This window comes from Equus asinus, chromosome 8, assembly GCF_041296235.1.
Source record: "Equus asinus isolate D_3611 breed Donkey chromosome 8, EquAss-T2T_v2, whole genome shotgun sequence".
In the NCBI taxonomy this organism is placed as follows: domain Eukaryota; kingdom Metazoa; phylum Chordata; class Mammalia; order Perissodactyla; family Equidae; genus Equus; species Equus asinus.
Genome location: NC_091797.1, coordinates 65,839,077 through 65,862,485, shown reverse-complemented (window position 1 = coordinate 65,862,485; position 23,409 = coordinate 65,839,077). Strand labels below are relative to the sequence as shown.

The 23,409-nt window shown below is 38.4% G+C and overlaps 1 protein-coding gene and 1 long non-coding RNA gene across 6 annotated transcripts in view; one reads left to right on the top strand and one right to left on the bottom strand.

The window, feature by feature from the left end:
• MYLK4 (myosin light chain kinase family member 4) overlaps positions 1-13,261 on the bottom strand; it is a 76,325-nt gene extending 63,064 nt beyond the window's left edge. Inside the window, exons 1-3 of one of the 4 annotated variants that reach the window (XM_070515721.1) lie at positions 12,953-13,261; positions 11,353-11,623; positions 7,299-7,586 (exon numbers count right to left, since the gene is read on the bottom strand). In XM_070515721.1, the coding sequence (XP_070371822.1) occupies positions 7,299-7,586; positions 11,353-11,623; positions 12,953-12,969 (576 nt within the window). In that variant the 5' untranslated portion in view covers positions 12,970-13,261. The remainder of the gene's footprint in view (positions 1-7,298; positions 7,587-11,352; positions 11,624-12,952) is intronic. The other 3 variants (XM_070515720.1, XM_014859583.3, XM_014859581.3) reach the window with 3 other exon arrangements.
• Positions 985-23,230, top strand: LOC139045898 (uncharacterized). Of its 2 annotated transcripts, XR_011505267.1 has the most exons (4): positions 985-6,903; positions 8,168-8,264; positions 17,323-17,428; positions 22,711-23,230. It is a non-coding gene; the product is annotated as an uncharacterized lncRNA (long non-coding RNA). The 2 variants fall into 2 exon arrangements; XR_011505266.1 differs by lacking the exon at positions 985-6,903 and having other exon boundaries at positions 7,595-8,264; positions 22,711-23,219.
• The last annotated feature ends 179 nt before the right edge of the window (positions 23,231-23,409 follow it).

The window sequence follows — 23,409 nt, the reverse complement described above, 5'->3', positions numbered from 1 at the left end:
AAGAAACCTTTCAAGAAGCCAGACACAGAATTCGGTGTCTGACAGGATGTGACAGGGGAAGGAAGGGTCAATGTACAGGACAGTGAGGAGTCCAGATCGCTAAGGTTTCCAAGCCAGTTGCTGGGAAACGTGGAAGGAAATCTGGGACAGAAAGATGTTAAAGGACAGAAGTCCTTCAGGAAACTAGATGTGTGGGGCTCTAGAAAAGAGATAAGGCCACAGAAAAGATGCCCACCATTGTGTAAAAGTTTAGCTGCCAATAATAGTAAAAGCTTATTGTTTTGTTGATGGAGCAATTTCTCTATGCTAAGCACTGTGCTAACTCCTTCATACAACAACCCTGTGGGCTCCATATTATTAACTCCAATGAGGAAATAGGCTGAGAGAGGTTAAATAATATGCTCAGTCTCATAAAGTTAGCAAGAGGCAGAAATGAAATTCAAGCTTGTGGTCTTACACTAACCCATACTGTGCAGTGAAAATGTCTCACTTTGTAACGTCTCATTATCAGGTAAAACACGCATACACAAACTTTCAAAAGTACCACACAATAGTATAAAAAGCTAAACAAGATAACCTTCAGATTATCCACCTTCCTGGTCTACCTCTAGAGAAAAGTCAATTCCATTCAATAGTCAGGACTTAATTATGATTAATAAAGTATGGAGAATATGAAAACTGCTGTGCATTCTATAACAAAAAAATGTTATTGTATGCTGACAAACAGCATTTAGTTTCTATTTTCCAATCTTATTATATATTTGAGAGAATCATTAGTTCCAATGTATTCTTTCCTGGCTTCTCCTGTGTCCGTGAAGCAACGGCTGAGAACAGGCCGACAGCAGCCACAGGACGTTCGCTCCAACAACAGAAGGATTGGTCTGAAGGGGTCTGACTTCACAGCACCACCGACAGCAGTAAGTTTTGCAACTTCTTCCCACTGGAGGTCACTGTTACATCACAGTTCCAGAGAAGAACCTCAATTTGCCAGAAAAAAGAAACCAGACTGTTTTTGTCTAACCACTCTGGCTGTGTTTGCATGAAGAAATAGAACAAACACCAAAACAATCATCAGAGGTGAACTACATTTCAGATAATGTGAAGGCAAACTGTCCTCAGAAGATTTATCTGAGATGATTTGTTTTCAAATACTTAATGTGTAATATTTTAAAAATAAATTCCAGTTAAATTTTCTACAAATAAAACCAATGACCTGTTGCATGTGTTGGGCAAGCTAATTTACTCAAAAAGAGAGACCATGGTATATAGTTGCATAACTGTGCACAAGTGCCTGAGCTCGCTAAGTCTCAGTTTACTTATTTATGAAACAGAGGTAATAATTAAACCAAATTCATGGGGCCACTGGAAGAATTAACTAATATGCTGCATGCAAAGTACGTAGCACAGCACCTGGAACACAACCAACACAACGTAAATGCTGGCAATCATTATTGTTATCCATCGAGCCAGTCAAGGGAGTGCTCATAAGGTTTCAATGAGTTCCCATTATTTTCAGTGCTTAGAATAGGTCTAGCACAGTGAAGGCTATTTACATGTTTGTTCAATAAAAGAAGTAAATAAATAGACTCAAGTGAAAAGCATAAATCCCAAATGAGTAAAATGCAAACACCGACTTGAGAATGCAGGAACCTATCCATATTATCATACCTGTTCAACAGGCTCGTTCTAGAAGCTTGGGAAGAAATGAGACCTAACGCTTGTCATTATCCGTATTTAAATTTCTAAATGACTAGAGACTGCCAAATAGTCTAAAGAGAGACCCTAGAGTGGAACATTGCTCTATAAATGTGTTGAGCTGCAGACTGAAAAGAACAGAGCTATTTGCAACCTAAATACGTAACCTATGTTTACTCTTTAAACAAATTATCTTGTTTCATCAGATTCTGCCTCTTTTGAGATCATCAATGACCATCAATACATTCAACTGCTTGCATCTTTAGGTGTCAAGCGTCTGCCCTCCAAACCAGAGTCATATTCAGCAACAGGTCTGGGAGGGTCCCAGCAGGACCAAGACTGCATCCTCACGCAGTAGGAGCTCAGTAATTCTTTACTGAGTAAATTAATACAGAATCTAGTCACAAAGAGTTAAATGAATACTTAGACTTTGACGTAGGTTGATGATTGAATATGTTTATCCCTGCTTCATCAAGTACACTCTTAAGGAAAACTGGCTCTTTAAAAACAAAAAAACTTGGAGTGTCTGGCGGTGAGAACTGCTAGGATTGCTAGAATACTTTGGTGCCTCTTTTGTGCTGAGTACTAGCAGTTTTACCCACCATTGCCTTTTCATCACTAGTCCAAATGCCAATCCAGAGAAAAAGGCAAAAATACTAGAATTATTATGAAAATTGTTTTGACCTTGAGGACCTCTGAAAGACTCTTAGGGTCTCCCAGGAGGTCCACGGACCTCACTTTGAGAACTGCTGGTCTAATAACTGATGTCCCAGTGAAAGACAGTGCTGGATAGTGTAAATTCATCGTGTCATCCCCTTGCCTGTTCCAGCCTGTCCTTCCTTGGGCAATGAGGTAAAATGCCAAGGACTGTTGGGACCTTCCTTGGGATTTAGGCTGGAGTGGGTGATGAGCATTCTGAGGCCCCATCATGACGCTTTCTAAAGTCCTCTCCAAAGAATGGAAGGGGCCTGAGTGATTCAGGGGATTGCCAAAGCCTTTGGCAGATTGTGGGAAGCTTAGAAGCTCCAAATAAAACCACCTCCTGCTGGCTCCTCCTCTCATCCCGTAGTGTCCGAGGGAGCTCAAAATCCCTTTCAGATTCTGGAACCATCCTGCAGACCAAATATATGCTAGACTCAAAGACATCCAAGCTGGAAGTGGGTCCCTGGAAGTGACAGATGCTCAGGAATAGGCCCAGGGTGATGGAGCACACCTGCCAGAGGTTAATATTATGCCCTGTCAGAACGCTGCAGTTAAAAATTCCAGGGGCACACCTGCACACTGGCAGACCAAAACAACACAGCAAAAACTCGACTTAGAATTGTATGGCTGGACATGGGAAAATACTATTATAAAACATTTATATTGCACAGAAGGCAGAGTCCTTTCTCAAGGATGCACAAAAAAATACATTTATGAATTAAAATCTTGTCTTTATATTTCATTTTACTTACCTCTTGTCGTAATTTAGCTCAGATAAGACCTAAACTGTATAAAAACTGTAAGAACGGGAAATGTTTACATCCTTGTTCACTGCCCACATTTGGAATGCAAATACTAGAAACTAAAGGTCGATCAGATAAATCAGAGGTGGGGCTCCCACACTCCTCATTTCTAGCCTGGTCACTGCCTTTTTCTAGAATTTTCTGACATCAACTCACTGATATGATCGTTAAACTTGCCCCAGTCATCGCAACTGGAGCCTTCTGACTGGGCCCCTTGCTGCTATTTCCAGTTTCCAAATTGAGGCTTTGGGGGAATTGTTCTTAGAAGAGGAGCCTGAGGCACAGAGAAATTAACAAGCAGGCTGCTCCTGCCTAGAAAGAAGTGGTGCCAAGTCAAGAGGCCAGGGGGCCTGGTTGATGGTGAGCCATCCCGCAAGGCAGGCCGGCTGACCCAGAGCCTGCCCTGGTAGCTGCTGTGCTGTACCCATGTGGGAGACAGCCAACACGGTGTCAGACACCATGCAAAGTGCTGCCCACCCTCTCTGTAAAGAAGGCTGGCTCTGATCAAATGAAATGAGCAAAGAGCAACATGGAACATACGGTTGGAAGACAACTCTGATTTTAGGAAAGGATAGTCCTTCGATGTAATGCAAATGCATTTTACCTCTCTTGGACTTTGAGTTCCCCGTTCAGAGAAGTATTTGAATGAACTGACCTCCAAGGACCCTCAAGAGCTTTGCTTCTAAGGTCTCTAACCTTTGAGTCATAGCCTTCATGCTAGAGCACAGGCCTGTAGTATCCCAATCGTTATGGAAACACTGCAGTAAACTGTGCTCATCAGAATCCCCCAGTGCATGAAGCCATATGTCATGGATTATGCTGCAAATCTGTGCTGGTATCCAAATGAGCATATATCATTTTTACACAATCAATGGACTAGCAAATCAGGCACTTTTCCCTAATTAAAAGTTGTAAATGAGTTTGAAGTACTGCATGGGACCTCCCCAGGAATCAGCATTCATCCACACACAACTGAAAATGCCAGGGGTTTGGTCACCCTACGGGACAGCCCTTGACCACTGGTGATGGCACCCAGAGGATCAGTGCTCCCCTCCATCCTACAAGTGGACAGCTCTGAAGTCATCCTGCCTGGCAGTGGTCAGTTTGGCAATGCAACCTTATTGGGGCTTCTCTCCTTCCCTATTTCACACTCCCCAGGCCTGCACTCCAATTCCAAAAGCAAACCATCTACACACATGCTCTTGTCTCAGCTCTGCTTTCTGATGGGACCTCAGGAGCGACAATATGGAGAACATGATGGATGCAGGCACATAAGAAGCGCTAAACAAACTTGACTACGATGGATTTTCTATGTATCTGTTATCGGGGGAGACTTCCGATCTCTCTTTTCTCCACTGCTTTCTGCCATCCCCAGTTTCCCTGGTCTTCATTATTGTCGCTACATGGAGGGTAGAAAACAAGAAATAGAGTCGAAAGTGCACAATGGCATAGGGTAAAGACCTGGAAATAGCCTCCTGAGTCCAGGTGTCCACAGGCTGACTTGGGATCACCTCATTGCTAGGGATTTGGGGTGATCTTAGGTTGTAAACTACCAAACTACCCTTAAAGTGTATACGTGTGTGTGTGTGTGTTATTGTGTGTTTGAAAATCCAGGATAAGCACATCCGAACCATGATTTCACTCTATTATTGCTTTTGCTAAAATTTTTTTTGGATGATTTGATATATGAAAATATTAATTGACAGGAGTAAAAGTAATATGTAGATATAGCAAAAATCATGAAGGTGGTAAGTGAAAATTGAAGTCTGAGAAACACTAATAGATAAATGTGGGTTTTTTTCACAACCATAAAATTTTAGGTAAGTGGATGAGGACATAGTTCAGTCAATTAAATTTAGGAATTTTGTTATCAAGTACGTTAAGCATTTTCTTACTTAAGAACATAGACTTGATTTGCAATATTTATATTTTTGACTATGTTGCTTTAACTATTAGATAGCGAAAATAAGATATTCTTCTCATATTGCACCAAATAACACAAAAGTATCATACTTCTAATTACTTCGAGAACATGAAATGACACAAATGTAAATGTGACTTGTCCGTGTGTTTGGTCCGGGACACCTAGAGCCTCACATGGGCAGGTGTCTGTACTCAGTGTATCGAAAAATCTTTCAATTGTTTTATATCCTGAATGGAGACAGAGCACATTAATATCACAAACAGGATTCTCTGATGCCCCTATAAAAGACAGTTCCTAAAACTGTCGTGCTTATAGCAATTCCTGAGACAATAGGTTACCCACATTTCTAAATAATCGTTAGCAATGGGAAAAAGTAAGAGGATATGTTACAAAATCTGATTTAAGAGCCATTTATTTTCTTTACAGTTAAAAAGTTGCACAAACTTTTTAAAACATACACCCAACACTCCTCATTAGCCCATATATCTTGTTGACCTCTTCACTGAGAAATACTATGAGGGCTACATTCTCATAGCTTGGATGAATAACTCATTCTTTTCCATATGGAAGATGAAGGCCTTCTTAGTATTTTCCAATGGAGATACATTAACCAGCCAAAAATGATTAATGCTTGGGCAACAGTGACCAAGTGTGAAAATGCAGACCTAGCTGTGATGTTAGGTCAGACCTAAAGACTTACAAAGTTTTATGACGTCTTACTTTAAAAAAAGTCTGTTCCTATCTATCCATCTTTCTCCTTTCTCTTTTACCTTGTCCTCGACTAAGATCCAATGGTAAACCATTCCAAGGTTTGGCAATTCCTCTGAAACTGAACTTGATGGTCCCAGAAATACTGACTCTGTCAGGGTCCCCTGGAAAGGCTCAGGACCGTTATGAAAGCCTGACTCAGGGCTCTCAGTCCTCTAAACACCACCAAGATGGCTGAGTTGGCGATTTCTTGTTGAATAAGATATAAATAAGGCATTTATATACAGTCACGTGTCGCTTAATGACGGGGATACGTTCTGAGAAATGTGTCGCTGGGTGATTTTGTCATTGTGTGCACATCACAAAGTGACTTACACAAACCTAGATGGTATACTCTATTACACACCTAGGCCACATGGTACTAATCTAACGGGACCACAACCGTATATGTGGTCTGTCATTGACTGAAATGTTATGTGGTGCAGCCCAGATTGCCCAACTCCCCTGGAGAGAGTTTTTTTTAACTGTTCATTCTCAATGTGGGTAATATCACCCCCAAGGGGGTGAAAATTGGTTCTTCAGGAGGGGTAAAAAAAATCTTACTCTTTTTATGTATAAAGAACAGATATACAGTATATCTGTGGTATTAGGATTTACTAGGAGGGGTTCAAGTAGGGGGAAAAAGTCTGAAGTCTCTGAGAGGGGAGTAGATGATGATGACAAGAAGTTGAGGAACACTGCTGTCAATCCACTTCCTATAGGAACAACGATTCAGATGTGTTCTGGAGTATTTTCTAAATTGTCTTATATTGTTTTAAAAGTGATTTATCCTATGCTAATTGATAAAGAACTGAATATACGGAAAGAGCTGTTTACCCAGACATGAATTCCCCTCACCTGGGAAGTGCTAAAATCCTCACAGTCTGAATTCTTGCTCTCTTTTCTGAATACTGCTATTTTCCTGACGGAATTCCCCTCCTAGAATAGCTACAGGATCACGTGAAAGCCATTGTCTGGCAACAGTTCAAAGGGGAAGCATGGAAGGCTATACTAGACAGCTTCTTCAGAAAGGTGAGTGCTCTGCACACACCGTTTTTGCCACAGACTTCTTAATAAGGGGAGAGGAAATTCTGCTTTTGTGTTATTTTATTTTCATAATTAAGTCAATTAAGTCATATAAGAAATAGGAGGATGAAGAGCTGTGACAGACAAAAAGAGATCACTAACTTTCATATGCATCAGGAATAGCTCCTTTGAGGTTCCCCAAAAGTTGGTGCCAATGACTGAAATGTTGAAATGTGCCACATGCCGCTATTATTATCACAACCCCTCCTGAGACAGTGGCCTTGGGCAAGGATCAAGAAGGGGCATGCATTCCATCTCCTTTGACAAACACCACTCCCTGGTTGGCAACATTCAAATAGAACAGTAAATGAATCTGTCTTAGTTAAAAGTGATGTTACTACCTGTGTGTCCTCAAGAGCAGGAGCCTGTCTGTGACCTCCCCGTGTCACCATGGACCGGAACACACGCCAGAGTAAGGAAGACGAGATAAAGCACACACTACCTACAATCCAGATGTCTTTTCTTCTAAGTGATAAGTCCATTCTCTGGGAGCAGCTACAGAAGTCACTTGGCTTATATGCTCCTTCCCTCCCCTGATCTAGCGCAAGCCCGTTTCCAAGCACACACTTGTTGCATGCTCTGTTCTGAGGAGCAGGCGTTGCCGAATTGCAGAGGGTTCTTGCAGTATCCTGCAACAGATATTTTCAGTTATACGGTCAACAGATAATCTGCCTCTTTAAAAGGAAAAATATGATGGCCTGTGTGACAGATCTGAAACAGGTGCAGGGGCAGAGAGAGACCTGCTGGCTGCAATTGACGCCAACCCAAATGCACTTGTCCCCAGTTCAAGGACGATTAGCACCACGGAAACTGGCATCTGCTTTTATGGCTGGGCCACCGCCAGGGTGCTTTCTCCTGCCCTTCAGGGTGAGAAGCAAAGAGATGGGGGTAGGGAAATGAAACTTTAAAAATCACAAAACCTCCACCCTCAGCTATGTTATTTTGAGATCTAAGTTATAGTCATTATGAACACCAACGATGGTACGATTTCACAGTGATTAGTCAGGAAATGCCACCGGCTATTAAATGTACCAATTGCAATCAAAATAGGGAGAGCTACGCTTTGCTCCAACCCACTCTGTCCTATTTACATCCTGTTAAATAGTTGCTTTTGTTGCATTTTTGGAGCATTTGTACCAGGCATTTAAACATTCCAGGGGCTGTGAGGTCCCATCTCTGTTAGAACCATCCTTATTTTCTGTGCCCCCAGCTTCGCCTTACTCCTCTGGTCGAGACCATGCCTTCTGGATGGAGGATGGGAAACTAGGAGTGTACAGGAAGGTCGAGAAAAACCAAAGGACAAGGAGGTGAGCACAGATAATCTTGGGCATAGAAAGTAGGGATATGTATAGTAAATGGGGGAAGGCAGAGGGAGGCAGACAGAGCCAAATGGGAGAATGCAACTCTGCTTGTCTGAGAACATTATATGGCTCTTTTGTCTTTCATTAAGCAAATATATAGAGCGTGTGTGTGTGCACGCATGTATTAAACAGTAAATTTTAGATCGGAAATAAATGCAGCATGGGAGGTATTTATACAGGTAATAGAGAGCTAATAAAAGAACAAAACCTGGATTTGATTGTATAAAAGTAATATTAATTCTGGTTATGAGAGTCGCCCGCCATTTATGAGTTAAGTAGCTATTAAGCTCATCACTCATACGTCACGGATCAATTTTTCTTTTAAGTTTTACTTGATTTCAACACCATGTTATGTAAGTTTAGATCTAATTTTTTAGGGCATATCCACTGAAAGCTTTTAAAATTCTGCACTATTAAGGTGATTTTGAACACCCTTTAGAATATAATAGAATGAGAAGTCATTAGAAAACTGAATAAAAAGGGAAGTAGAAAAATAAAATGAAAAGTAGAACATGTGGTATTTAAAAAATTCAACAAAAAATAAAGGAGAGGAAAAGAAAGAAGATAGTTAAAAATAAATCCAGTGTGGGAAAAATAAGTGAAATAAAAAATCCCGGTTACGAGCAGGAAAAGAAAAGAATCTGAGCTTTACCAAATTATATTAACAAATATAAGTTGTTAAACGTATAGATAATTTTTCCCGTTGGGACTGCCAAGTAAAGGCTTCTAGGGAGAAATTGCACTTCAAGCCTTCAAAACAAAGCTTCCACATCACTAGAGTGTCTGAAATTCAGAGTAAATTCTTTTCAGTGTGCCACAGTGAAGATTTCTACGATGACTAGCAGTGCTGAACTTCTCAAAGAGAGACAGGATAAAAGAGAAAGGAGAATAAGTGGAGAAAATTATGGCAAGCATCTTTTTTTATAGTCCTGGGGAGAAAAGAGCAGTGTTGTAAAGACTTACTGTGGCCCCAGCAGAAGGAGATGTGTCAATCTAGAGCTGTCTACGTGCCTGAAGACATCTGAGCTGCTGGAATGCCCTTCTTCACCCCCTGGTGCCAAGGCCTACTGGCTACCTTGGCACCCACTGACTGGGCAAGCAAGACCTCCAGCGCAGTGGCCTTGGCAGCCACAGAAAGGAGAAGAGCTCTGGGCCTCTGATTCATGTGTCTATCCGTTCTCCACAAGGCGAGAGAGAGACAGGGAAATTTATTGCTGACATCTCTGGGCCCTTCGCCATTTACAAAGAAGAAACTGAATGGACATATGGGGCCACTAGTCCTCCTCTCTCCCAGCTGCAGGAAGGCACGGGTTGCACAAGGGATATCGGGCCAATTGTGAAGGATGTTCTTTCAGAGTTTCTGAGGAACAACATTCTCAGTGTTTTCCTCAAAAATATCTTAAATTATTTAACTTCCAAATCATTTGATTTCCAATATTCTGGAGCAGTATCACGAAAATAATTCTTGCTTAAAATGTTTATGTTCCAGCTGAGCACCATCTCACTCCTTAAACATATTGCCTACTTATAAAAATCATATCACAGATCCTGGAGAAAAACAGCACTGGAAAAACAAAGTCACATGACAGATGGTTGGTTATGTCAAAGTTACCCGAGAAGAATATTTAGTCTTCTCTGTTCTACAGAAATTAATAAACAGAAAAGGAAAATTTTCTGCTTATTTGTTTGTATTATAAACAGCCCTAATGAGGAAGCCCTTCACATCTGACTTAAATTTTGCCTGTGGAAACTTGTTTTTAGTATACACTGAACAAGATGTGAACTCATAGGGAAAGAGGAGGTTTCAAAAAACCTATGTTCCAACCTAACCCATTTCTTGTCTCCAGTACATTTGATTGTTCCATATTCAGTAACACTGGAGAGACGGCTCTGCCCTTTCTCACGGCTCTGTTTCACTGTCTGTTGCATTGTTAGAAATACCCTTCTGATCTGAATAGGGTTTTTCAGAACAGCAGCTGAACAAAGAAATGTGTTTCCCAAACCTGCCTGATAGGAATCACTTGCTCTGATTATTAAAAATAAAGATTCCCAGTTGTCAACCAGGATGCAGGACTCAGTCAAATAGATATGTTCTTTCCACAAGCATTTTTGGTGCCTGTCATGTGCTGGTTACTAGGAAAGCAACTGGGAATGAAAGGACAAGTGACACGAGGTCCCGACCTTGAGGAGTGCTATCTGGAGAAAAGAGACAGACACATTCAATGCGATCACACGCGCTAGAATAAAGGCATGGGCAAAATGCCGTGAGGCCTGTGCTGGGCCAGGAGCTACACTTCTGTGGGCCCACAAGTGGGACTCGATTGAGCCAGGGCAGGGGAGGGGGCTGCTGCTGCAAATGCTTACTGAATGATTCCTATAGTGACAGACAGATACTGTGCTAAGTGCTTTGTATCCATCAGCACATCATTCACTACTCTGCTGAGGCAGCCCCTTGGCTGAGTTTAGTAACTCGCCAAAGATCAAGCAGCCAGAATGGGGTTCAGGAAGCTCGTTCTACACAAATGAGGACACCGGCATGCCATCAGGCAAGGCTTACTTGTCCCTGTCCCTGACTGTCACTGTCAACAGCTCTGCCACCTACCCTGTGAGGCGCTCAAGGTCTCGAGGAAATTAGAAACTTCTGCAGAGCAGTTATGCCCCTCACAGTGCTTCTCCGAATTTCATGCCCAAATCCATCCTTTTATAAATGATCCTTCTTAAGAAATGTGTGTTTCCATAAGTTTGCTCTCATAGCTTCTAAGCCACTAACCCCAGTGTGGAGTAGCCTGCAGGAAGAGATGCATATTCAAAGGTCTCGTAATTATTTACCAAATTCAACTGTATAATTTACAACACATAATCCTCAGTGAAACAAAATGGAAGTTTGTCTATTCATAAACGCTCCTTAATTCTACACACAAGTGACAAAATAGAATTTGAAAAGGGTCTGATAATGGCTACATTTATTGATTTATGTAAGAAAAGATAAGGTAGAACCAATACTTTTTACGAGACTAAATTAGCATACAATTACCTCACTCTTTCCAGATCTTGAATCCTGTTCACTAGAACATTCTTCCAGAAAACATTTCACTTTCTCAACCTTTTCCATGCACTGGAATAAGGCCATTTTCTCCAGCTGGTTACTGTTGTAACATGTGTTGGTTTCTTCTAGCCTCTTCACTTTTAACATCTTAGTGGTGAGTCCGATTAAGTTACTGTCCGCAGTGTGGTTTTCATCCTCCTCTGCCTCCGATTTGTAAATCAAGACACAGTTGTGACTTCTGAGTGTGCCTTCCTCTTGACTGTAAAGAATGGAAACAAAGTTCTCATCACTTACTCACACATTCGATTTTTTTGGGAAAATGACCAGTGAGAATTTTGAAGTCTTTTCTATTTAAACTGGAGAGAGGATCCAAAATTAGGAAGAGAAATGCTAATATTAACATGAAATTTTGAATTCTGGACGTTTTCCTTCACTTTTTCCTACAAAAGCAAACAGTAAGAAGCAACCTTAAGTTTCCCTCATTGCACAAAAGATTTCTATCAATTGGCCAGTTTAAATAGAGAATGTAAAGTTTCTTTGGGTTTAATTCGCATTGCCGGCTTTGCTCCTCCCATCCCCAGTGGGAAAGGTTTCCGTGTAAGGGGGTCTCTCATGCTTCCCCAGGGAATTCTGCCCACTCTGGGAAGTGGTCTACACCAAATGAGCCATTTCCAGAGCCCTTCTCTGCTGACACTTTAAAATCTTGGTGCTTATTTTAGAAAAGAAATTTGTTTCCTTACAGCCCTATCACATCGATAAGATAACCAGACATCCTCTTTTGCATCTTCATCAATGACTAGGTACCGAGGGGTTTAAATCCTGTGCTTTCCTTGAAGTGCTTTCCTTACAAACTAAGTGTGACATGTATTACTCAGTTCCTTATTACTGCTCTGATACCAGAGATGTACATGTATGCATGCATCTACCCAGCACTTGACTATATTGGGGTGGGAGGGAGAGAGACTGAGTTGAATTTGTGGCAGATTCCCATGGCCGACTTCTGAGGCCTCTTGCTGGATGTTTTCAGAAAATTGCTTCTTCCAACTTTTTCTAAATTTAAAATCACCTGAAATTATCTCCACAAAACTTCATCTTTCATTTTCCCAACTCATAGTAAAATGATACCTTGTGTTCCAAATTATTTAAAATCCAACGTTCTACTTGGCCACATAAAGACTTTACATTCAAACACACTAAAATGTAAATAATATCAACCAGAGCTCTATGAGATACATTATAGACCATTATTAGCATTCTTTCAAATTGCCCTGATTAAAAAAAAATCATTATTAAAATACGGAGACAGATGCATGGCTATTTCTAAGGCAAACTATGACTAAAATATAAAATGTAGTTGCAGATGGTGCTCAAGTTGGATCAGGAAGCCACATAAAAATTAACACATTAAAACAAAAGCTTAGGTCCAAGATGTAATAATTTTGCAAAGAAAAATGAAATGTTAACATTTAGATATTAAAGGTTAAGATCCACCTGGAGTTTGGCACAACTTGTTATTTAAGACAACATACAGAGAAAAAGAAGGAGATTTGAGAGGTTATAACAAACTTTTAAAAAATAGAGTAATTACCATTTGTAGGTGGACATCCTGGGGTTTAGACCTCTCCAGGGCAGAGGCTGAGAGCCGGCAGATAAAGGGAAGTTTCGCAGAGTTCAAATAACCACACGATTCTCTGGGAAAAGTCCTTGCTCTCGGTCAGTATAAATCTTCTGGAAAGACAAGTGTCCACTATGAAAGGAAGTATCCTGTCTCTCAAATGCCACTTTGTGCTCTGTTTAAACTAATAAGGTCCTTGATCTCATGTTGCTCAGCTGTTGCCTTCTTAGTCAGACGGAGAAGAATATTAATTTTAGACACCAGGCTTTTCAAGGCCAATGGCTCCATTTCAGAGGTCAGGTAAGGAGAGGATGAACTGGGAACAGTGGATGAAATATCACCTTTGCCCTTTTTCTCTCATCAGTGTGGCAATACTCGCAGAATCACAAAGCTGCATTTGTCTTTGGCAATCCCGCCCCTTTGGGACACAGGATTACTGGCGTACTCATTCCCAGCAGGAGGACTCTGAGTGTGGGAACCCCACAGCCACCCTGTTTGCCCATTTCACACTTTGAATACATCCACCTAGAACATGAGAGATCATCTGAAAGCACTTAGCAAGTTTTAACTTTCTCAGCCTTTCAAATTATTTGCAGTATCTCCAACTGCTGTAGCTCTAAGGAAAGGTTGCAGGCACGGGCTTTCAGGGAGATAGAGAGAACAGGAATGAGTTTTGGTAAACTCTCTTTATAAGCAAGGCTGTGACTCTCCCCCTCACATTTTTTTTGAGGAAGATTAGATCTGAGCTAACATCTGCCACCAATCCTCCTCTTTTTTCCTCAGACTGGCCCTGAGCTAACATCTGTGCCCATCTTCCTCTACTTTACATGTGGGACGCCTGCCACAGCATGGCTTGCCAAGCAGTGCGTAGGTCCACACCCAGGATCCAAACCGGTGAACCCTGGGCTGCGGAAGCAGAATGCATGAACTTAACCGCTGCACCACGGGGCAGGCCCCCCCCCACCTCACTTTTCACCACAGTTCAAGAAAAGAGAATTCAGTGCAAAGCCCCACCTGCCTGATTCTAAAAGTAGTGTATTCCTAGATTTATTTAAGTAGTATGGAACCTCAATTGTTTGGAAAATAGAACTAGTAATATAGACATTCCTATAATCCTTCAAGGCCTAGACACTTGTCACCTCGTTGGAGGCTTTGCTGATTCCCCAATGCCCACCCCAACACCAGCCTCTAGTGTTTTCTTGCTTCTCCCCCCAAAAACTTCTTATTTTTAGTTCAGATCAATGTATTCCATATAAAGTAAAAATACACATTTTCATTTTGAGTAGCATGTAAAGAATTATGGCAAATTCTTCAGAAAGCAGAACTTTGGCTATTTTTCTAGGATTAGAACACTTTGTTCTTCAGGAGGAGTAGCTAAACAAAATTATGTATTTGTTAAAAATAAATTCTTTAACAAAATTGCTATGAAAGTACTGAACTGATCTGAGGTTACCAGTTTTTCTGGAGTAATTAAATTGTGAGACAGTGCTGATAAGGTGACAAATCTGCTTACCAAAAGGAAACAATGTGTATGGCCTTCTGCTGATGTGACTGTTGCCTCCACCTAGATCATCCAAACAGTGGAACCAGAGTTTCCATCCCCTCAGCTCCAGTCAGCCAAACACAGGCTCCCGTGAGCCAGAAGCCAGCAGAATCCACTCCTTTGCTTTCTTTTTCCTTAATAAATTTTTTACTTTAAAATAGTTTTAGATCTACAGAAAAGGTGAAAAGTGAAAAGATAGCATAGAGAGTTCCTTTATGCCCTGGACCCAATTTCCCCTATTTTTAACATCTTACATTGGTATGGTCCACTTGTCACAATTAATGAACCCATGCTGATACATTATTACTCACTAAACTCTATACTTTATTCATATGTTATGAGTTTTTCCCTAATGTATCTTTTCTGTGTCAGAATCCCATCCAGGATTCCATATTCCATTTAGATCCACTAGGATTTGTGATGGATTGGATATGGGGTATGAAAGAAAGATGGTGGACGAGGATGATTTTCCAAATTTTTTCCTGAGCACTTGAAGGGGAGAGCTGACATTGACTGAGATGGAGCAGGCCATGCAAGGAGCAACATCTGGGGGAAAAGTTAGGAGCTCAGTTTTTGACAGGTCCATTGGACATTCAAATTGAATAGATTGTCAGATAGAAATCTGGACTTCAGGGGAGTGGTCCAGGTGGGAGATATAAATTTGGAAGTCATCACACATAGATAGTTCCATGTACAATACGTATTCAATAAATATTTGTTGATTAATTACTAGAGAGAAGGTTTTTAATTGTCTCTATTTGTCCTAAAAAAAGTCACTTAAAAGAATCCATACTACTTGTCTTCTAAAATTAGATGACAGTAGTTTAGTTCTGCTATGTCACACTATTTCCAGCTTCTGATAGCACAGAGAACAAACAGCCTGAAACAATACTTGACCACCAAAAAAACAAGAACGTGTTTACCTTTGCTGTCTATCCGCCGAGCCTCAGCACCCTAAGTCCATATCCACAAAATAATTGGAATGTCTTGAAAATACTCTTATGCTTGGAAAAGTTCACAGTGAGACTATGGGCAGGCCCAGTGATACTTTTCCTGGATTCCCCTGATATTTTGAAATTATAAATCTTAAAAAAAAAAAAATACTAACCTCAGTAAAACAGTATTCCACAAAGCCAAGGAAATTGTGATTCTTTTTAAGGAACATTCCAATTAGCTAGCAAGAGGCTGTACTGTCTAGGGAACCACACAAAGCATGCATTACCAATGACTCTGTGTCCTGATTGGCATTTAAACCAGGCTGGATAATGCTAATAGTTTCTATTTGTACACAGCATTTTGAACGTTTCCACGACAAGGCCTCTTGAACATTTGCACACAAAAGTGGACCAATCTTCACAAATACCAAAATGCAAATGAAAGACATCCCTGTTATACACATAACTATTGAATTTTCTTTCTTTCAGAAAGCACCACTGAGTATGATCCATAAAAGCAAAAATTGATAAATTCCACTTCATCAAAATTCAAAATTTGCTCTTCAAAAGACACCATAGGAAAATGAAAAGACAAGCTACAGACTTGGAAAAAATACTGTGAAATCACATATTTGATAAAGGACTTGTATCCTGAATATATAACAAACTCTAACAACTCAACAACATGATGACAACTCAATTTTTAAAAATGGACAAAAGATTTGCATAGATATCGCATCAAAGAAAATATACAAATGAATGATTAATAAGCACATGAAAAAAGTGCTCTAAATCAGTCATTAGGGAGATGCAAATTAAAATCACAATGAAATAGCATTTCACATCCACTTTAGAAGAGCTATAATAAAAAGAGACTAAAGCAAATGTTGGTGAAGATGTGGAGTAACTGAAACTCTCATCATACATGTTGGTGGAAACGTAAAATGGTGCAGATGTTTTAGAAGACAGTTTGGCAGTTTCTTAAATACTTATTTCCCATATGACCTAGCAATTCTTCTCCTAGGTATCTACCCCAGAGAAATGAAAACATATAAACACACAAAACTTTGCACACAAATGTTCATAGCAGCAATATTCACGACAGTCAAAAATTGGAAACAATCCAAATGTTCACCAATTGGTCTGGTGAATAGAAAAAGTTAATGTGCTATATGCATTAAATGGAATACTATGCAACAACAAATAGGAGGGAGGCACTTATCCCTGCTACACTTGGATAAACAAAAATGTTGTGCCAGTGAAAAAAGCCAGAAACAAAGATCACATACTGTGCGGTTCCATTTATATGAAATGTCCAGAAAAGACAAACCTATAGACACAGAAAGAAGACTAGTGGTTGTCTGAGGCTGAGAGTAGGCATGGGAATTAACAGTAAACAAAATCTTATTGGGTTGATGGAAATGGTCAAAAACTATACTGTGGTGATGATGATACAACTCACTAATTTTCCAAAAATTGCTGAATTGTACACTTGAGATGGGTGAATTTTACAATATGTAAATTACACTTCAATAAAGTAATTAAGAAAAAAGAAACCCAATAATAGGATTAATACAAAAATAAACTTGTCAAAAGATAAAAAAAAAAACAAAACACTGCTGGACGGTTTGTGGCCTGCTGTTTCAAGTGAGCAAGGGTGGGATCCAGGAGACATAAATTATACTCGACCCTTCTCAGGTCGCCTGTGGCCAGAGAAAAGGAAGAGGAAATGATAAGTGGGAAAGAGTACAGACTCCCACTCTTTCCTCCTCCTGGTATGAATACCACATGATGTATGATTTTATAATTAACAGAAAAGTTAGTGGTAATTTAAAACTAATTTCTCTCTCTTATCTTCTACTCAGAGAGAGGATACTTCAAGCAAGGAAGACAGAGTGATGTTACAGGACATCCACACTTGTTTACAACCCAGGTTGATATTACACCCATAAAACTTTCAAGTGACAGTGAGTAAGTTGCTAAATTTTGTCTAATAAAAAGTGAAAATAACATAGGAGGGTTTAAAAACTAGATAGAAATATAGATGAGGCCATTTAAAAATTAATCTCCTTCAGAAATATTAAATATTGTTTTAGTTCATTACTTTATAATGGTTCACGATTTGTTCATCTAATTGTATCTTTTTTCACTTTATTGTAAAATGTAAATACATGTCACTGAGTTACTATACTGTTTAGAAAACAACACATGTGACTTTCAGTAAGAACAAAGTACGTTGTGCAAATACTATTCACAAATTCATGAATTTCCAAAGCTCATGTGACTTTCATATAATTTCTGTTAAATATTTTTCCTTTCCTCTGACTTACTTTTTTAAAACTTAAAACCTACAGAAAATTTGTGTGAATAGTACCATGAATAGCCATATACCCTTCACGTAGATTCACCAAGTGTTAACATTTTCCGTATTTGCTCTCTCCCTCTCTCTTTCCTGAGCGTAAGTTACAGACCTCATGAAACTTTACCCTTAAATATATTAGCATATGTCTTCTGAGAACAAATGTTCTCACATAATATCAATAAAAATCACACAGTACATTTATTTGGCAGGTCCTTTTAGTCTCCTTTTATCTATTTAGGGAACAATGGTCCAGTCTTTTTTTTTCAGAGACTCCAGACCAATTTCTTCATAACCTGTCTCTCAATTTGAATTGCCAATTGTTTCTTTATGTTTGGAACCAAGTAAAGTATTGGGCACGAAAACCACACAAATGAAGTTGTATCTTTCTCAGAATGTCACAATAGGTGGCATACAATGCAGCTTGTATCGTGATTAGTCACGTTACATTTGGTGATCTGATTAAGGTGGTGTCTGCCATATTTCTCCAACATAAAGTTACCCTTTTTCTTTTTGCAATTAATAAGTAGCCTATGTGAATTTATGGGTATCCTCTTCCCGAACAATCTATCACACTATGATTTTAGTATCCATCCTTGCCTGAATCAATTATCACCACAGTGATTGTTAAATGGTGATTTTCTAATTCTATTATTTCCTCTACATTTATTAATTGGTGTTCTTCTACAAAATAGAGCTCTCCATCCCCATCATGGTTTCCCTCCCTTTTTAGTATCAGTATGAACTCATAGATTTTTAAAAGGAACATACATTCCCTATATTATTCATTTTAATTGCTCAAATTGTTCCAGATTTGGTCAATGGGAGTACCTTGTAGCCAGCTCCTGTGAACTTTTGAGTCAGTATTATTTTTTTGAGTACTTCCTTACCTTCTGGCATAAAAAGATGTTCAAAGCTCACTTTGTACTTTTCCTGCCCTATTTCTGGAATCTGCCATTTCTCAAAGGATCCTTGGTTCCCTTTGGAGAAGAATGGTATTTAAAAACCAAGACCAAGGAGTGTTCTTTCCTACTGGAGTGTTATTGCTTCTAGTTCTTTCAGTGGACAGAGCTAGGAAATATAATTTTTTTTTAAATCATGAGTTCATGCTTATATATTTCTAATTCCAACCCAACACCATAGGATTCTTTCCGTGCCTCCTCCATTCCACATTTGTATCTCCCTCCCACTAATTCTTGAATCCTGAAAATGAAAGAACAAAATAGAATGCTTGCTACAAGGTAAAATTCATACTACTGTTGTGACTACCTATTCTAAATAGTTGGGCAAAGTCTTGGTGTTTCTGCCCAATTTTTAAAAATTCCGTTTTATAGCATGAGTCATCACTTTTTAGTTGTTGGAATCGGAGGAAAGCTCTATTTATGTTTATGTTCTTGGGAATGATTTTCTACTTTCTAAATTGGAAGTGAATTTCAGGAGCTAGAAGCAGCTTATGATAGTAACAAGGCATGAAATTACAGAAGTGCAAAGCCCAAGTCAAGCTCTTCTGACCAAATGTTGGCCTGCTTTTCCCAAGAGGGTAAGGTTCCGGAGAGAAATTTTTCCATAGGGAAAAATACTGCAGTAGGGAGGGTATTAGTGGCTGATGAGGAGATGGGTGAAAATTTCACACACTCTCAGGGATGTGTGTTATTTCCTATTAAAGGTCAAAGTTATATTTTTAGGTAGAAAATAAATTTGGCTACTATGTAATGCTTCATAATATGTTTTATCCTGAATATTCAAAAGTATTGACATTTTTTGGAGCAAAAGGACCATGGCAGCAGGTGAAATGGTAAAATGGCATTGTGAGTCCCAGTTTTTATACAGAAAGCATTTTCAGTGTAAATGAAGGCCGGGAGGGCACAGGGCAATGGGCACGCTAATAAACTTCTGATCGGAATGTAAATTGCTCTAATCTTTATGGGAGGTAATTTGGCCATGCACTTTCACCCCACAATTGCATTTCTAAGAATTTTGCCCCAAAGAAATAAGAGTTGCATACAATATATTATCTTTGAGGATACCCATGATGACGTTATTTATTATATTTAAAACATTGAAATAAAACCTAAGGACAAGATGGCATAATGATATAGTATAGTTATTGTAGATAGATAGATAGATAGAGTAGATAAATATGGTAGAATAGATATGGTATATTAGATAAGAAAGACTATGCTTCCATTAAGTCACGTGTAGAAGAATATTTAACAATAAAAGAGAAAAAAATGAATGTGACAATCAGGGGGAAAAGGGCAGACAGTATATAGCAAGATCACAATTTTGACTAAAAAAAAGATACACTATCAATATATAGATGGATGATAACACAGATGGATATCTAATTAGAAAAATAGACAAGATTGCTACTCCAAATGTTAACAACGGTTATCTCTAGAGTAGGGATGGGAATTATGGTTTGTGCTTTGTTAGAGTTAACAGTTTTTCTAAAATGTGTATTTTTTAATCTGAAAATCTTCCATCAAAATAAATGTATAAGTGCTGTAATAAAGAGACTAGCCTAGTATGGAAAACATAAGCATTAGAGACAGATAGGTGGAGTTTGCATTTGAGGTTTACTAGCTGTGTCAACTCACAACAGTTGCTCAGTCTTCCCAAGCCTCGGTTTTTCTCATCTGCTAAATAAATGAAGATAATAGCATTTTCCTTACAGGGTCATTGAGATCTAGGAAATGAGATTAAAATGGCTGGTGTATCAGAGGGACTTGATAAATGGCAGCCTTTATGATTATCATTGGTAATATTATTGATATTAATGTTACTAAATCTTATTAAAAAATTAAAGATTATCCCGCTGAGAAATTTAGAAATTTAGAGCCTAAAGAGGAAAAGATACTCGCAAGTATCTGAGTTTTCTAAAGTCAAAATACAAGATCACCCACTGTCACTGTGTGCCAGGGCCACACCTGCCTATGGCTGCAAAATGAAGTCATGTTCATTTAAAATATATTTTTTCCTTTCATTGGAATATATACATATGGAAAGCACATAAAACTGTAAGTACAGTACAGTTTAAGAAATAACTATAAAGTATACATCCATAAAGCCACCACCAGGCCAAGAACTAGAATATTGCCAGCATCCCAAGAACCTCATCCCTTTGTCCTCTCCCTTGAATCAACCACTAATCTGAATTTTATGAATAATTTCCTTGATTTCCTTCGTAGTTTTTACCACTTAAATGTGCACTCTAAACGTAGAGGTTTTTTTCGCCGGTTTTGGTTTTGTGCATAAATGTATTCACGCTATTTGTATTATTTTGTATCATTTTTCAGTCAAAATTCTTTGATTCATCATATTATTATGAATAGCTGTCTTTGTTAGTTTTCATTATGATACAAGATTCCATTGAATAAATATTACAAAATTTAAGCATGTACTCTACTATTAAAAGACATTTGGGCTGTTTTCACTTTGGGGCTTCTAAGAACATTATTGTGCACGCCTGATGCATATTCCAGTATAGGTTCCTGCCAGCACTGTGAGAATGCTCCTCTTGCCCTATGTCTTTAACAACACTTTAATTTTTGCTAATCTAGTGGATGTGCAATAATATATCACTTTTTATTTAAATTGCATTTCTTTGGTCACTAAAGGGTTGAGGACTTTTTCATATAAATACACATATATATGTCATTCAGTCATTATCTTTTGTTAAGTACATATTTAAGTTCTTGGTCAATTTTTATTACATTTTCTATCATTTTTCTTATTGCCATATAAGTTTTTAATATATTTTATTGATTTAATTATAGAAAATAATTTTTAATTCATTCTAAATACTGCACTTGACAGCAATATGTGTTGCAAATACCTTCTCCCTCTCTGTGGCTTGTATTTTCATTCTTTTTTGTGGTGTTTTACGATCAATAAATAGAAGCTTTTCATTTTTTCTGTAGTAAGACGCATTAATCTCTTCCTTCATGGTTAACGCTTTTCGTGTCTTATTTAAGAACCCCTCCCTCTCTTTCTCACCCTGAGGTAATAAAAAAGTTCTCCCATATTATTTTCTAAAAACTTTATAGTTTGCCCTTCATATTTAGGAGATGATTTTATTTAGCATAGTATAAAGCAGGTCCAGTTCGATTTTTAACATATTGCCACAGCATCATTTGCTGAAAAGTCTATCCTTTTCTAATTTTCAGAGCTACCTCTGCCATATATCAAATATCCATATGTTTCTGAACTGTCTATGCGGTTTCAACGTCTATTTGCCTGTCCCTCTGCTGATGTCATACTGTCTTGATTTCTATTGTCTTTATACGAAGCCTTCCTATGTAGTAGAACAATTCTTCCCACTTGTTTTTCTTCAGGAGTGTCTTGCCTATTCTTGGCACATTTGAAAAACTTTTTAAATCAACTTGTCAAGTTACACACACACACCCTTCACACACCTGTGGGACATAGGTGGGGATTGCGTTGCATCCATAAATGAGCATGAAAAGAATTTGCATCTTTATGCTACTGAGTGTTCCAAACTGAGAATATGGCATATCACTCCATTTATTTAGGTCTTCTTTACTTTCTCTCAGTGAGATTTTACCATTTTCTTTCTCTGAAGAGATCTTTCACATTTCATATCAGGTTTATCCTTATGTACTTCATATTTTTGATGCTGTGAATGTTTTGTTTTTAAATTTCATTTTGTGTCTCTTCCTGTTTATAAAAATAATATTGAAGTTTTAAATTGATCACACATGCAGAAAACTTGCAGTTTTACATATATATGTATATAACTTCTAAAAGTTTATATGTACATAATTTTTATTTTTTCATTTTCCACATCTACAATCAGGCAATCTACAAATAAAGATAGTTTCTTATCTTCCTTTCCAATCCTTATACCCTTTATTTTTTTCTTACCTTTTAGGGCTTCTAGTACGGCGTTGAATAGAAATGGTGAGAGCATGCATCCTGCTTCTGTCCCTGATTGCAGAAGGAGAGCTTTTAGCATCTCACTATTAAGACTAATGTTTGCTCTAAGATTTTCATGGATATTCATTATCATATTAAGAAATTTCCATTTTATTCCTAGTTTCCTAAGAGATTTTAAATCATGAATGGACATTAAATTTTATAAAATGCTTTTATTTTTTGCATCTTTTAAGATAACTGTATGGTTTTCTCCTTTAATTGTTATTGTGGTGAATTACATTACTGATTTTCTAGTGTAAAATCAACCTCGAGTTTATGGGATAACTCAACTTGGTTACCATGTATTATCCTTTTCATATAGTACTGAATGAGGTTTGTTAATATTTTATTTTTAAGATTTTTGCCTCTATGGTTGTTGAATGAGATTGGCCCATAATTTTCCTTTTTAAAAAAGTCCTTATTGGATTTTCAATCTTTCTTCTGTTATATGCAATTAAAGTTACAAATTCCTCTCCAAATATTGCTTTAGTTGTATCTCTCATTGTTGCTGTGTAATATTTTTGTATCATTTAGCTCAAAATATTTTCTTATTTCCAATCTGACTTCTTTGACTCATGGTTTATCTGGAGTGTGTTACTTCCCCGGAGAGGGTCTCCCTCTCTCTCTGCAAAGCCCCTGGGAACACTTCTCAGCA